The sequence below is a fragment of the Scardinius erythrophthalmus genome (genome assembly GCF_964197995.2).
Source record: "Scardinius erythrophthalmus genome assembly, chromosome: 2".
In the NCBI taxonomy this organism is placed as follows: Eukaryota; Metazoa; Chordata; class Actinopteri; order Cypriniformes; family Leuciscidae; genus Scardinius; species Scardinius erythrophthalmus.
Genome location: NC_138222.1, coordinates 64,107,654 through 64,125,564, shown reverse-complemented (window position 1 = coordinate 64,125,564; position 17,911 = coordinate 64,107,654). Strand labels below are relative to the sequence as shown.

The 17,911-nt window shown below is 35.7% G+C and overlaps 1 protein-coding gene across 1 annotated transcript; it reads left to right on the top strand.

Annotated features, from left to right (window-relative positions):
• Nucleotides 1–16,189: 16,189 nt before the first annotated feature.
• LOC308705747 (aerolysin-like protein) lies at nt 16,190–17,137 on the top strand (the record flags this gene model as incomplete). Its single annotated transcript, XM_081390917.1, has 1 exon — nt 16,190–17,137. The coding sequence occupies one exon, from the start codon at nt 16,190–16,192 to the stop codon at nt 17,135–17,137; it is 948 nt and encodes a 315-aa protein (XP_081247043.1).
• Nucleotides 17,138–17,911: the final 774 nt, after the last annotated feature.

Sequence of the window (17,911 nt, the reverse complement as noted above, 5' to 3'; positions counted from 1 at the left end):
TGCCTGACATCACCCATCACCATCATGACCCCCTACCGTGAGCCTGTTGCCTCTCCAATTGAGGCCCGCTACAACAGGCATCATTCCAGGGCCAGGTGCGTGATTGAGAGGGCCTTTGGCATGCTGAAGACCCGCTGGAGGTCCATCTTCTTTAAAGCCCTTGAGGTGAGCCCAGACTTCACCCCCATCGTTGTTACATGCTGTGTCATTTTACACAACATGTGCTTTGCCACCGGTGACATCATGGAAGCAGATGTGGGCGATGATGATGAGGATGTCAACAACGAAGACAACGCTGACACCAACAGAGAAGTTGTGTGCGGTGATTTCATTAACATACAATGTGTCATGGGTTTTCATTATATTAGCTCTAAAATCGTCTGCAAAATTGTAGCCAGGTAGAAAAATTAAATCCTATGGATTTGGGAGAATTTAAAAATGACTCACCCTCCACAAATAATCACTACCTCCTCCTTTCCTGGCTGCTTCTCCAACCACTACTCAACCCTTGATTTCAGATGTTTACTATATATGAAAAACAATACTCTGTGTAGTGTGTCAATCAAATTTGTTCATAAATGCTCAACTGATTTTCATAAACTCAATCAATTGTCAACAACTGAATACAGTGCCAATTCATTTTTATATTAACCCTTTCAGATTCTGCATTCATTCCAATGGACATAATTAACTGATATTAACTATAGTGGACTGAGACAGGGTATAACTAAATATATGTCATAATATATATAAATATATAAAAATTATACAAATGTCTGTCTGTCTGTTAACAGCATATCTGTCGAACCTTTAGTCCGAGGGATTTCAAACTTGACTGATGTCTTGCTACGGGCACGAGTAAGTGCAGTGCCAAGTTTGAGATGGCGTTGTTTGGATGAGAAATGCAAATGATACTGTTAAATATATCATTTTTAGAGGGTTGTGGTTTAAAATAAACATTCTGACATTTCTACCAAAGACAAATAAAAATGTCTCAGAACTTTTGCTGTGTAATTGTAACAATGAGCTCTCAAACACACCAAACCAACAATTACTAAAAACACACTCAAAAACTGATTTTGCACAGGCCTTTTGCACTCTAAAAAAAAATCAAATCTATAAGGAAAGACAAGTACTTTGTTTAGGCTTGGCTTGTAGGGAATTCCAAACCTGCGTATATTCAAACGCACATAACTATAGAACCCATTCTAAATGCGCATGTGAACGCCATCAGCATTTCTCACAGGTTCGCGTTTAAAGTCTGTGTAGAGAGAATGGTGTCGTCTTAGCGGCCCCTAATTTAATAACAAATGATCGTTGCGACGGAAGCAAATCAATCAAAACTAACTTTAGATTGAAAATAACTTAACTCTGCTATAAAGCCAAAACAATCTCTGTTACCTTACATTATACGCTTATCTCTGTAAAGCTGCTTTGAAACAATCTACGTTGTTAAAAGCGCTATATAAATGAAGATGACTTGACTTGACTTGACTAGTATATATCAAATGTATATTATCAATGGATTTTACATTTACTGTAGAATTAAAGAATGGTCATATTTTTGTTCCTGGAATATAATTTAAGACAGAACGAATTAATACCATAATCACTCAAACAGAATGAAAAAATCATACCAGAGATGGTCTTAATTTACAATTTGATTAATTTATTAATTCATTATAATAACTGATTAACTCTTTATACAAACTGATTAATTAATTAACAATATACACCCCTAACAATTATTTATTAATTAAAGATTTGGTCAGGACCTCCATCAAATTAAGGAGCCTCTCTTCCCTAGCTGCTACCTCTCTTCTCATCTCCTCATCCCTCATCTCCATTCTCACTCTAAATTCTTCTTCTCTCCTCCTGGCTTCTTCTTCTCTCTCTCTTCTCTCTCTTCTCTCTTCCTCCTTTCTTCTCTCCCTCTCTTCCTCTTTTCTTCTCTCCCTCTCATCAAACTCTCTTTCTCTTCTTTCTTCTCGCAGCTGTGCCTCTTCCTCTCTCTTAGCCTCCCTTTCCTCCAGCTCTCTCAAATAGGAAAGAAGCTCACTCTCTCCTGACCCTCTCTTCCTTTTTGTGCCTCCAATGTTAGAAGGGCCAGGAACAGAGGGACCAACAGCCTCATCCTGGTCACCAGACTGTATTAATACTGGTGGGGTGATGGATGGCTTTGAGCCTAATGCAGCATCCATCACCCCATACCACTTCCAGGATGCGGCTGTCAGTTCCCCTCCCTCTGTGCTGACCCCTGACTGTGGACACTTAAGATCCTATAACATTTGTGGGGAAAAAGACTTACAATTACTTACATTTTATTTAACTAATTATTTATATTTAAGGCAAAATAGAAGACAACATACATCACATTTACTTACTTTGTACTTTTGCTTAAGATTTTCCCACTTTTTCTTAACCCATGCCGCTGAAACCTTTCCCAGCAGGTCGCTTTGATGAACGAAGGCTCTTGTGGACCCAAAAGAGAACACAGCAAGCACATTAACAAGTTATTCACAACAATACCATTGGAAGCTTTTGAATTTATAAAGCAAACACAGAACATGCATTACTAAGTTAAAACCTGAGTATCACTTGTACACCCTAAAATAGTAATAAAACAGACATTAAATGAGTGTTTAGAGCTCAATTATTCTCACACTAACTTACTCCTTTCTAGAGCTATTTAAGTAAACACATATCCATATCATTTCTCCTACTGAGCACACCTTTGGACTAAAAAACACAGAGGAACATTTTACAGGAGTTGTACAGTGGATGTATATTTAATTACTCACAATAATATTTCTATAACAAATCAGAGGGATATAAATTGGGACAGACTTTTCCTACATCCGATGGATAATTTTTTTTTACACAATATAACAGCAAATATATAAGCCTATGACACATAACAAATAAAGTAAAATACCAATTACTACAGCATCTACAAAAGCATACAAATGTCAATGACCGCTACTTACTCAAAACCTTTGATTGCCGCGTTTCTTTTCCCTGTGAAAAGGACATCATTGGCAATGCGCCAATTAATGAGGCGCTCAGTATCTTCATCGGACCCTACAAGATAAACACGGTACTTTTTTAGCACAACATAAACCCAATAATATTATGAGACAATAAAATATAACTTTAATTAGGGTTAAACATTTGAATTCTTACACTTAAAAGCTGAGGGCGCATCTCCGCTGCTGCCTCCGGCTGCCATGTTTACATCACCGCAAAGCCATCGCAAAGCTCCTCCCTCCCGCACGCGATGGGTTGTGGGCAATATTAGCCGTTCGAATTCTAACCGGAAATAGTAGACCATCCGGGTATCTTTGGAATACTCTTTTCAACATACTACGATTTGGGACGTACTAATTCTAGTTTCGCATACTATTTAGGACGGATAGTATGCGAATTGGGACTCAGCCCGTGAGAGATTGCGAACGACACGACAGTGATAGCAGAGTAAATTATTTGAGAATAGATGTTTAATAATCCAGCAATAGATCGTTAAAAGTGAGAAGTTGATTTATGTTTAAGCTTTGAGAAGTTTGTTGTGAACCTGATGAGAAGATACAACTAACGTGATAGGATCAATCTGGCAATCTTTTTCCTTGAAACTTTTTCTTCCTTTTGTTGTCTGATTTATATTTCTTCTTGGTGAACCAATTTCTTTGTAAGAAATGTATTTTGGGAATATGGATACTGTTTTTGTACTCTTAATGCGTTAAATACATTTGAAAAGTGATGAGTGATGTAAAAAATAGTTTGGAAATGCTTTAAGTGTTTTCTGATATAATATCTGAGTGCATATAGTTATGTTTAAATGTTTGAAAGATGTACTTTTTATTGAGATTATATTTTTCTCTATTGCAAAGTTTGTGCCATGCGGTGCTAGCTTTGCTAGCTCTGCATATAGACTCTAGTGTGTTAGTTAAGCACATGGTGACTATCAGAAACTCTCAGTAATGGTGTTCATTTCGCCCCGGAGTCGGACAATAATGCCTACAGAGTCAGAGTGCGAGTGCTGTATGGAGATGGAACAGGTATAGTTTAATTTAATTACGGTTATAAAGTATTTGTCATCTGCTTGTATGTACCTAGCCTACAAGTCTGCTGTTTCGGACCAGGTCCGAATGATGATCAAAAATATACTGATGAGTTTAATAAAGTTTATTGTACATCACACAAAAGATGAAGCGTCAGTTTTACTCATAGAAGTTAAAGTTCTGGTTTATTATTCTCTCTTACTGTTGATTCAATGACATGACAAATTAAAACTATTCCTGTTTTTCATTGCACGTTTTTATTTTATTTTGTAATCTTTAAAGCAGGCCTTCAATAATTTCCTAAATCAAAGACACTTGTAAGTTTATCATTGCACGTTTTTCATTGTAAAAAAAGATCCGCTTAAAGGCCTATATATAGTCTATACATAGCCTATATATATATATATATATATATATATATATAACCAACCTACATTGAGGGTGGGGTCTAGTGTAACCCTGGTCATTATGTATATATGTATAAATAATAATTATATATATATATATATATATATATATATATATATATATATATATATATATATATATATATATATATATATATATATATACATATATATATAACCAACCTACATTGAGGGTGGGGTCTAGTGTAACCCTGGTCATTAACTCGGGTCACTAATATTAATAATTATTATTCTTTTATTTATATCACTATTAAATTAATAGTAAGAAAAGAAGAACATGAAGTAAAATGTATTTATTTTATTATAAATAATCCAAAAATTTAGAAGTTGAACTGAATCCTTATTGGTGAGGTGAAAGGTTAGCTCCGCCCCTGTTGGAAAGTTTCCAGAAGTATCGCGTACACTACAAGCAGAAATGAGAGAGAGTGAGAGATTGCGAACGACACGACAGTGATAGCAGAGTAAATTATTTGAGAATAGATGTTTAATAATCCAGCAATAGATCGTTAAAAGCGAGAAGTTGATTTATGTTTAAGCTTTGAGAAGTTTGTTGTGAACCTGATTGCGATGAGAAGATACTACTAACGTGATAGGATCAATCTGGCAATCTTTTTCCTTGAAACTTTTTCTTCCTTTTGTTGTCTGATTTATATTTCTTCTTGGTGAGTACCAATTTCTTTGTAAGAAATGTATTTTGGGAATATGGATACTGTTTTTGTACTGTTTTTGTTTCATTTCAAATAAATGATGCTACTCTTAATGTGTAAAATACATTTGAAAAGTGATGAGTGATGTAAAAAATAGTTTGGAAATGCTTTAAGTGTTTTCTGATATAATATCTATGTTTAAATGTTTGAAAGACGTACTTTTTATTGAGATTATATGTTTCTCTATTGCAAAGTTTGTGCCATGCGGTGCTAGCTTTGCTAGCTCTGCATATAGACTCTAGTGTGTTAGTTAAGCACATGGTGACTAGCATGTATTTGTTTCCTGTATCCAAATAATTGAAACAGACATTTTAGTAATGTGAAACTGTTTATTTGAATGAGTTTAACTGATGATTGTTTTGGCTTTGTTTTTGCAAGGCCGGGTTTTTTTGTGTTTCTTGTTTTATTTCTCTCTTTTGTGAGTTCTGAATTGCTGCTGTGATCTTGAATTCTGTCCTGGCTGTGGATCTTATCCCTGGTTTGGACTGGCAAGCCATCCCATCTTTCGTACCTGGAAACAGAGTAAAAGAGTTGTGAGAGTTGCGAGAAAGAGTTTTCTGATTGGGTAGGACAGAACCGCACACATTACGTTTTTTTCCTGGATTTCCCTGAGGACAAAGTTTCGTTTTTAGCGCAATTTTCCGCCGGACAAATTGCGCTTGTTAACTCATGATTTCTGTTCTGTGTGTCTGTGCGCACCAATCTTGCACTTCTATCTACTCCTCAACCAGACCACCTAGAGACTTTGGGCCCTATCTTGCACCCAGCGCAATTGACTTTGTACACGACGCATGTTTCATTCCTATTTTGCACCCGCGCAAAGCGGACTTTTCCCTCCACAGACACACGTCGGTTAACTAAAAAATACACTTGCGCTCGCGGAGGCGGTTCAGCACAAAGAGGAGGCGTGATCTGGCGCAAACGTTCCCTCATGCTATTTTGCAGGTTTAGAAAACAATTGCGCCACTGGCCGAAAAAAAAACGGTTTAAAGTCAGTGGCGCGTTGCGCATGTTATTCATATGCTATTTTAAGGGCGCATGCTTGGCCATAATCAATGTAGTGTGCACAACATACACTTTGATTCTCTCATCTACACAGAAGCAACAGTTCTCATTTTTCAAATCATACATTATTACGATAGATAGATAGATAGATAGATAGATAGATAGATAGATAGATAGATAGATAGATAGATTATTATAAAAGCATAGCCTACATCTAGCTTACACATTTACCCAAATTATCATCCGCCTGTTTAACCGAAGTTAATTTGGGTGTGTTTCTCCATCCCCAACGTCCCTGACGAGAACGTCGGTCTCCTCGGCTGTGAACCGCTCATCGCGCGCGCCTGGCAAATCCGCCGTTATAATAGGAATCCGCTTTAGAACAAGCGCGTCTGCTCTTAAAGGGAATGTGAGATGATGCTCTGATTGGTTTATTTCACGTTACGCCCAAACCACACCTACGAATAATGAAGCTACTTTAAACATCTCCAACAGACCAACCTCTTTTAGATTTGCGCTGGGCGCAAGAGTCATTTTTCCCGCCGGGAAAATAGTAACAGCGCCGAGACCCGCCCACAAAGTTACTTGCGCTTTGACACTTGCGTTTCAGATCGTTAAAATAGGGCCTTTTGGGTTTTCGGCATTATGTTAAGGAAGGTCTAATCTCGGGAACGCACAAAAAAAAATCCAGGAAAAGATTTACTATCTTTTAGTGTTGTGATCCCATGAGGTGAGAAAATTGCGCTAAAACACTCACTGAGTTTTTATTACTTCTTTTTCTCTTCATGGCCTGAACTCAATCATTTTTGATGAACTTTCCTATTTTTTTTTTTGGGAATTTGAAATTGAGATATTGAACTTGAAATTGAGACACAGGTCAAATTTCAGAAACTGACGTTTGGAATTGTTGACTGTTTCTGTGTTTATCATTTATTTCAAATACTGTGTGATACTGTTATCCATTTGATTTTATTTTGTTTTATTTCATTCTGCCAATTTCGAAAAATACAACGTATGCAAGACAACAAACAAAGAGAAAAGAAATACACTTACCTTTTAATTAGCTGCATTCCAGTAGTCTGAGTGGTTCATTTATTTTATTCATTTTTACTATCATCTTTGCTAATAATTGCTTCTGTGAGTCGATCCGAAAATCTTCTGAGTCGGTCCATGGTTTTGATTTTGTAGGATCTAGTATCGCAGACTGATCTCATGAAATGGCGTATATATGACACGCCAATTCGTATTTCCATTTTTGGCGTGTTATGAAATCCTTATGAAATATGCAAAAGTATTATGCTTACACCTTGGTTGATACTGCAATAATTAATTTAAGTGCCCCAAGTAGTTTTAAGAGGTTCTGAAAAGACGTACACTGCTTTACACATCAAAACTGTGCCACCGGGATGTTGTAGAAAATCTCGCGATATTGCAAAATCCCGCGATATGATATATTATCTCGCGATAAAGCGATAGCGTAGCCATTTTCCAGTTTTTCTACAACCACGAGGCGAGCAGGATTTGAGGGTGCATTGGTGTGTTGCCGAATTACTAAAAATCTGCTGTTGGGTAAGTACATTTTGTATTATAAATGTAACATTAGACATTCTCTGTTTCAACAGAGTACCCGCCTTCAATGAAGTTAACGCTTGTCAATGAGAGGGGGCAGACTCTCTGTACAAATTTAACTTGATTTAATTTTACATTTATGTACGAGAGTCTGGTAGAACCAGGCTAATTTTTTCTGCTGGTGAGACCAGATTTTGTTATAGGTCGCGCTGGCGCAACCGCAACATTGTTAAAACATCGCAAAAAAATAAAAAAAATAAAAAATGAAAGCGGAACGAAACTGCGTAACTCGTTTGTGCTCCACCGTTTATTCAGTAAAATAACATGGTTATTTTCCGACATTTTTTTTAAAAAAGTACGTAATTTACCTAGAAATTAGCCTTTTTCTTTTTTCTTTTTTTTTTTTAAACCATATTCTCTTTCCTCAGATGCTGTGATGAGGTGGAGCCCAAATGCTACAGACTCGGACATAGATGCAGCAGCGGAGGAACACCTGAAGAACGCTCCAGGAACAGCTGAGGGTGGTGGATTTAAAAAATGAGCCATAAACAAAACAAAACAACCATAAAGCCATAAGCAAACTTCATAGACTCTAAAAACTTTTATTTATGGCTGTTTAACGGTAATGCAAGACTGTTAGTAACTGAAACTTAGCACTGCCACAGCTCTGACTTCTATTCATCAATGATGGCATATTATAGAAAGACTCTAAAGAGAATAGAATTTGTTGACTGTTCCTGTACTTTTGTTATATTCTGGTTTGATTAATGTCTGCTTAACCTTAATGTGAAACTGTTAGAGAAAAAGCCATTACCACAGAATTTACCACATTGTACTATTTCTATTATCTTTTTTGAATAATAGCTGTTTAACAGCTGGAAGACATTTCAAATGTAATATTCACAATAAAATGTTATGTCATATTATAGCACTATTTTTTGCTTTTGTCCACAAATAATGTGTTGATGTACACGAAACGGTTTTATAGACGTTCAGGTCTGACCGGAATGATTTTGGACCTTTTTAGAACCTTTGTCAAGTTAAGATGTGTAAAAATAGCCTAAATGATTGCCTTTCACGATGTTACACAATATGGGTGTGATTATTTTATATGCAGGATTATATATATATATATATGTATATGTATGTAGGCTATTATAAACATCCAGAAGAACTAAAAAAATAAACCCATTTAGACGTCCAGGGACACGCAGAAAAGACATGGAATTCACGGCCAGACGACGTCAAAGACGTCGGTTCAACTTTCATTTTGGAACTATTTTTCAACCATGACGGGACATCTCGGACGGACGTCTTTTCAACGGACATTAAACGTCCAAATGTTTGCTGGGTTGTTTCCGTTTCAAGATGTTACACTCGGCAATTAAATGGCCTTGCTTATGGCAATAAAAACACTCACGAGCTTCTTTCGATGACGACGAAACGAATTTCGTTCTGGGAGACTGATCAAAATTAGGAGAATTTTTGACTACAACAGTAGTCTTGTCTATACGTGGCGAAAACACAGTCTTGTGCGTAAGGACAAATTCGTCTGCCAAAACAGCGGCTTGTGACAACGTGGATACCTTCTGTTCGTTTGAATAAAGCACAACACGATCAGGTAGACAACCCTTAAAATCTTCCAGCAAGACCAATTCTCTCAGTGACGCAAAATCATTGGCTTTATTTGCATGACACCATTTATCAAGCAAATTACTTTTCTCTCGGGCAAACTCGACAAAAGTAGAATTAGAATTTTTTTTATGACTTCGAAACCTCTGCCTATGCAACCCAGTATTTATTCTGCTCTCCACTGACCTAGAAACTGGCCCATTGCTCCAACGAGGCACTTGTTACACACAGTATAAGAAGTGTGTAATGTATAAGAGTATAAGTCTATGCAAAAACCACAGTGTCAATGAAATCACGTCGGTGGTGCTTGTGCAATTCTACGTCACATTGCATAGAATCTGAGAACAGCTCATTCTGAGAAAGTGCTTATGATTGATTGAGATTGTAAAAAAAACACTGGGTGGATTTTTATCATTCTAGGGTGGTTTTGCTCACACACTGCCGACACACATTTATGTTCAAACACCATGTAAAAGTGAATTTTGCATAATAGGTGCCCTTTAAAGCAATTTCTAAGCAGTGTCCTACAGCAGGGTAGTCTTGCAGTATTTAACTAAAGATAACTGCATCTACTAAAGTGCTTCTAACACTTACAGAGTATGTATAGTATATTAATGATATAAATGAAACCACTTCTTTGGAATTAAAATAAATGTAACAAACCACTGTATTAAAAGGTTTAATAAAGCTACATGCAATAATTTTTTTAAGTCCATCTAAATATAAATGTAACAAACTCACAGATTATAGTCCAGTGTGTCATTTCTGTATACTCTATCAGCACCAAACAGAAGTCAGAAGGTTTTCCTATGAATATAGCTTGCTAATAAAGAGATACTTTTAATAATGGAAATACCCACATATCAGTGAACTTATTACATAAATGCATTTAACGTTTAGTTACAACACTCTTTACAGAAAGAAATAACACAGTTATGTATCATCATCAAGTTTGTCCGAAAGAATGAAGATAGTGAGAGTGTAAGTTTTATTAAAAAAGCAACATTTTGGGAAAAAAAAAATCTGAGAAAATAACGTTCTTTTCAAAGACTTCATCAAGATGGGATTAAGAGCGATGATTAAAACAAAGGACTGTGAAGCTTTGAGTGTGTTGATGGACTCAATTCATCACCTTTGATCACCTTTTTTTAAATTAAACTTATCAACATTCAAGTGTTGATTAAAAAAAAACAGAGTTAGAACCGATTTCTGAAATTGCAATGAAATTGGTTTGTGGTTGGAAACAAAAGAAAAACACTGACGGAGAAATAATTTACACTGTAGGACAATGAAATGCTCAAATCGCTCAATCTAATGTAATGTTAGTCAGTAGTTGGGCTCTTGTTCTGTCAGGTGGATTGATTATCAATATGTCTTATCCGTTCATAGAGGATATGCATATAACAGAAGAAGAACTTACTGTACACATAAGATTTGAAAAGAAATCTGAGGTATTTTTTTACTGACTGCCAAAAGCCACAGAACAGAGAAGCAATGGCTCGCTGCGATTCACAGAAACATCTGGATCTAGGCAGAGAAAGGTGGATTTGCATTTATATTTTGTGTCAATATGTTGAATTTTGGGGTAAAATCATACTTGTTTTTGTTATGTACTGTATTGACAACTCATTAAAATGAAATAAGATGAAATATTTGCAATTTTATATTCTGTGTACACTATGCACAAGTGTACCTGGACAAAAGCCGTTTTAAACGCAAAGGGTCGTTACACCATATATTGATTTGAAGAAGTTAATAGAAGTAAGGGATACATTACTTTATAATAAATAAATTAAATTTGTGATTTTATTTTTGAAGCAATTCTCACTTTACAGCATTTCAACACGAGTGCCAGTGCTTTTCACAGTACTGTAGCTTTGCAGGAAGGTTTCTTCAAGCGTCTCGGAGACGTTCCCGCAGTTCTTCTGGATTTAGTCTGTCTCAGTTTCTTCTGTTTCTTCATGTAATCACAGACGGACTCGATGATGGTGAGATCAGATCATACCGGCTGCTGTCAGACTCCTTGTGCATACACAAATCTCACTGGATTATTACAATTAATGGCAAAAAGAATGTTTGAAAATGTAAACTGATATTTTAGACCCGCGTGTAAGAGACTTCTTCTTCTTCAGAGTCTAAAAAATGTACATTTCACTGTGTACAAACTGTAAAATACAATCTTGCACATCTGTAAATTTCTCTTTAATTTCCTAATGGTATAAATTACATTGTTCAGAACTAATCTTCTTTCTTTCTTTAATTGTATTTGACTATTTAATACTTGATGTATTTTTAAATGATTTTGCATTCGCTGACTTTAAAATATAATTGTCAATGTCACTGTATTTAAACCGTTAAACACGTAATAGTTTTAGATTTAATCTTCTTTATTTATTGATTTATTTAATTATTAAGACTGTCAATATTGAACTACTTTGATGTCAGCACTAAACGATTTTTGCATTTAAATGTAATGTGCAGTTTGTTGCCATTGCTGCCAATTTTAACACATTTGTGAATGTCAGTTGACAAGCATTAAAAATTAGTATACAGAATGTCAGTAAGCAAACAGTTAACTGGTCCCATTGACTTACATAGTATTTTTTTTTCCTACTATGGAAGTCAATGGGACCAGTTAACTGTCTGGTTACTGACATTCTTCAAAATATCTTCCTTTGTGTTCAGCAGAAGAAATAAATTCATACAGGTTTGAAACAACTTGAGGGTGAGTTTAATGATGACAGAATTTTCTTTTTCATTTTCTTGTGCATCAACAGAAAGGTTTTTATGTATTTATTTTAGAGATTGTTTTGTAAATAAATTTGTAGTAAATGTAGTCAATTTATAGTAAATGTAGAGGGTTTTAAATTGAATTTGTGTTGATTGTAACTAGGTTATTAAGATATTTATAATAACTTTGTTATTATTATTATTTTTAATTACAAATGTATTTAATTATATAATAGTGTACATGATGTATATTACATTAAAGTGTATGTTAGTTCACATTAATTGCTTGTCAGTATATTTGGAAGTACACTTTTATCATATTTCAAAGTTCATATAAAAATGTATTAAAGTCCCACTTAAGTTGTTCCAAAAAATCACTCTTAATTTCAACTAATTGCATTTAATTTGAGCTTAATCTGTGATACATTTGAAATCAATAACATATTATATGCAATACGTTTGTGGAAAACATTACACTTAATTCACATTTAAGTGTATTGTTAACTGACATTAAAGTATATTTTAGTTCACATTAATTGCTTGTCAGTTCATTAAACAGTACACTTTAACTATATTTTAAATACACTATATGCAAGTATGAAATGACTTCTTACATTTGTATTCAAGTTGTTTAAAAAAGCATTCAAAAGTTCAACTAAGTGCATTTAATATGAAGTTAATTTGTGATATATTTGAAACTAAATACAAATAAAATGCACTTAAGCAGTGAGAACATTACAGTTAATTCACACTTAAGTGTATTGTTAACTGACATCAAAGTACATTTAATTAACTTTAATTGCTTGTCAGTGCATTGAGCAGTGCACTTTAAATCAATTGTAAAGACACTAGAAGCAATTATGAAAGTAAATAAAGTTGTATTAAAGTCCAACTTAAGTAGTCCCAAAAAATCACTCTTAATGACAACTTATTGCATTTTATTTAAACTTAATGTGATACAGTATACGAAATCAATTACACTTAATGTGTATTCAGTGCACCGAAAACATTGCATTTAAGTCACACTTAAGTGTATACATTTAAAGTATATTATTTGTATAATAAGTACACTTTATAAAAGGACACTAAAGTGCACTTTTTATTCACAAGGGCAAGGTCAGTGAGAGACTGCTTCATCATAGATGAGTAATGTCACTCAAGTCTTCTTCATTGTGATTTGTTCTGGTGATTGTTTTTGAGCTAATCATACTGTGTTAAGCTGCATTATGTATGGTTTTAAAATGGCACTCTACTTTGTGAGGTGGGGGGAGCTGATTACACTGGAAATCATTGATCAATCACTCGGGGTGTGTTTTAAGGACTGCCTGTCCCCTTCAGAGCTGTATTTAAGCAGCAGACTGACCAAACACATCACACTTCTCCAGCTTTGACCAGGCGAGCTGCTCTTGAGAAGAATTTCAGACTGCAGTCATTCATGTAAGTATACTTTCACTCAAGGGCACTTGACTTAAGATGTAGCTAGCTAACAGTTTCTAATACTTTGCATGAGATTATCCAACCCAATTTACTTCCACCGCGTATCTATATCACGAGTTCATGTTTTCATTTGCCATGCTCTTTACGCAAAATGTACCCATTGACTTTGGTTGTCTAGCAGCCGCTTTCCAACAGGTTATTTTAAAATGAAAAGTCAAAATATGTTTAAGTTAGGTTTAGGGAAAGGTTTGGGTTTATATGTGCGAAAATAATGATCAATCTGGATCTGGGCATTTCTAAAAAGTGTAAAAATCACTAGTTTTTCTAAAAAAAATTTTTTATTTTTCAATTGAAATTCAGAAGTTATAGCCTACAACTTTTATTTTAAAAAAGTTTTGTCAGCATTGCGATTCTCTTTGTACACATATACACTCTTTAATGGACGTATGCACGAAAACACAATTTAAAACAACGCAGGCCTATTATTCATACTACTTCTACTTGTATTAAGTTGCTCAAGCAAGTAGTTAAAAATATTTAACCATGTAGCCTACTTATATTAAGATTGCAAACATTTTAAATTAAAACTTAAAATTGACAAAACAGCCGACTATCATGCCTTTTCTTTTGCATTTAAATTTTAATACAATACATCTTGAATGTCACAAAGAACTTGTTTTTCCACCTCCACGAATGAGACGAGTGTTGTTCATTATGTCGCCTTGTTGAGGTAAATTGTAGTTTCACACATACTCCGTTTGCAGTGTGTATGCGGTGCGTATTTTTTCCCGTACCCATGTTAACAGGTCAGAGCTTTCACGCTGCACGCGGATGCGGTCCGGCGATCCGTTCCAGGTGCGGTGCGTATACAGCAGTGCAGAGATCGTTTCCGCACCGAGACTATTTCTGCTGTGCTGCACGCGCTGAATTAAAGTGACAGCACATGGTTCGTGGTCAAAATGAACACAGATTGATATGAAAATATAATAATCTCACCATACATGCGTTTAATTGTATACTACAATTTTTCACAGTCATCTTTTTACTTTTAGAAGACTTTTAGTAAATTAAGGAAAACTACAATTTACCTCAACAAGGTGACATAATGAACAACACTCGTCTCATTCGTGGAGGTGGAAAACATGCGAGATTTATTGTATAAAGATTTAAATTATGCAAAAGAAAGGGCATGAGTCTGCAGTTTTTGTCAATTTTAAGTTTTAATTTAAAATGTATGCGATTTTATATAAGTACATGGTTAAATATTTTACCACTTGCTTGAGCAACTTAAATATAATTATATAGAAGTAATGAATTGAATAATACGTTGTTTAAATTGTGTTTAAATGTGAATACGTCTATTAAAGAGAGTATGTGTTGAGAGAATCACAATGCTGACAAAACTTTTTTAAAAGGTGCTCTAAGCGATGTCGTAGAGAGACGTTACTACTTGTTGACGTTCGAATTGTTGTCAAACAAAACGGAGGCTAGCTCGACCCTCCCTCCTCCTCATCCCGTCTCCTCCCTCCTCCCCTCCCCTCCCTTCCGGCATAAAGGAAAGTCAAAGTAGTCACTACAAACAAAATTGAGTTTTACTGATACTTCATTCAATGTGTAATGTCACCGTTAGATAAATGCTTTTATATATTGCAGAACAGAATGCAGAAAAAGAGAAACATTATCTTAAAATCATTTCGCCACCTGAGGTTATAACTATAGCTCCCATACAAGGACGCAATAATAGCATGATAGCGTTAGCTTCGCGTTTCCCACTGAGCATAAACAACAGCGGTGTCGTAAACAAATTTAGTCAAAGTTGTCAATAGCCTATAAATGAACATTCAAATTCATAACAAACCGTGGGTTAAAACAATCATTCACACAAATTGTCGCCCTATACTGTGAGTTTGCTTGATCATTTAGCCTACAATAGAGATTGATCGCTAACGTGTTGTAGTCACCAAAGTTAACGCTGACTGCATAGTTCTAGCTAATGACATCCTTGTGTTGGTTTGGTGAACATGAACGTTTATTTAGAAAGAAAAATGGATTTACCTGTTCTGCAATAACAGAGCAACTGGAATGTCGGATTGGAAGCCCTTCTGCCGGCGGAGTTCTCGCCACCTTTCCAAGGTTTTTCCGATGTAAATTCGGTACTTCCCGCGTTCCTTATCCTTTGTCCTTCTTCTTTGCAATTTGTTCATCAGAATGTCGTCTCTTTGGTCGTGTGTCGGACATAATTCAAACTTCATTTATGTCGTTCATATGGTTTATGACATCAAAGTACCGCAAGAGCAGTTCAAAAGCATAAGGAGCCATCTACTTTCTATTCGCTCCTGCGGTACTCTGATGAAATTCACCGATCGGTCTGTGCAGCGCCGGTTCAAGTCCAACAAGCCTATTATCAGGGGTGCTGGAGGGCTGGACATGATGCTACGTAACCGCTTTTTGACTTTCTCAGTTTGTGTACATCTATAGGGTTCAGAGAATTATTTTTTCCCACAGTAATTTCACACATATCTAGTACAATTATGTGGTTTTGTTTTATTAATACAGTGTGTGTGTTTTTAAAGCTGATGTTAATTCTTATCTGATATTGCTTTCAGATCTATTTAATTCCAAGATGTCTGACACAATAAATCTGCATCTAATTGGTGGAGGCGGAGGTGGTGCATTCTCATTTACTGGTGTGGACAACGGTGCCAGTTTAGAGAAGATCGGAGTCTGGGTGGGAGGATGGCAGGTTAGGGGTGTCAGGGTCTGGCTTTCAGATGGAAGAGTTGAAAATTTTGGAGAAGGTTCTGGACCGTATCAAGAGTACACGTTCTCACCTGGTGAGTGTTTCACCTCACTTTCCCTGTGGGGGAACGGAGCAGGAACACGTCTTGGAGCCATCAAATTCAAGACCAGTTTGGGGGGAGAGTTTTTTGCAAAGATGACAGACTGGGGTTTAAAAAAAGAATATCCCATGGATGTCGGCTCTGGATATTGTTTGGGAGTTGTAGGAAGAGGTGGTGCCGACATTGACTGCATGGGATTCATGTTTCTCAAAGCAATTGAATCAACAGTTCTCACCGATGTCCACTATCCCACTCTCCACCAACTGATACCACAGGTGGCAGTAGAAGACATCAAAGCCCACAGTTACAGGAACAACTCCTCCACCACACAAAATCAAACACTTGAAAGCTCAACGACTATAAATAAAAAATCTTCATGGTCTGTGAGTGCAAGTTTATCTGCAACATTTAAAATGGAAGTGAAGGCTGGGGTTCCAGAGGTTGCTGAAGTTACTAAAGGATTCAGTGTCACCATTGGATTTCAAGGCACTTATGGTCAGGAGAACACAGAAGAGAGAACCGAAAAGCTGTCTACAAATGTAAAAGTGCCACCATGGAAGAAGCTTGATGTTTCCATCACTATTGGCAGAGCCACTTTTGACCTGCCTTACACTGGCACAGTGAAGATGACCTGCAAGAACGGCAGTGTGTTTGCGTACAGAACCAAGGGCAGATACAAAGGCGTCACTTACACTGATATCAAAGTGGATACCAAGGAATCTCCTCTGTAATGTCAAGACAGATTGCACATGTGATGCACAAGTTCTTTGAATACTTCTAATTTTGTCAATCATGTATCAGTTTGGGTGTTCAGGGAATATATATATATATATATATATATATATATATTCAACATTTGTTGTTTTCAAATAACCTTATATAATACCAATACACAAATATTCATATAGCTTCGTACTTTGTGTAATCACAATAAATAATCTCTAGATACTGATTCTCTAATAATGTGTTTAAAATTACATTTAATAAAAATAAATAAATAAACCTTCTGTTGTAAGCAGTGTTCCCTCTACTTATTTTCTTATTTTCATTATTTTTCTCTATTGGGCGAACATTTCAGCCACATGAGCAACAGTCTTTATACCAGACTTGAAAAGTGACTAAATGTGGTTGAATCATTTAGTTGTAACTTGTAAGTTACAAGTTACAACTAAATGATTCAATGTCATTTAATTAATGTGCTATTTCTATTTGATTTGACCCTTAAAGTAACTTAGTTAAGTAAAGTAAAGTAATCTCTGTTGCTCTATGATGCTGTATTTCATTTGAATGTGCAGAAATGCTTATGGTTGGGATCTCAGTCAAGGAGTAATATCTCACAATATAGTGACACTTTATAGTTAACTTAGTGTATTACTAACGTAAATACTTTGTAACATGAAGCACATTTTTATATGGATTAAAAGATAGTCCAATCACAGCGAGTTCAGCGATAAAGTCACGGCCAATGACAACCCATCTGAATAGAGGCGTCACACTTGTTTATT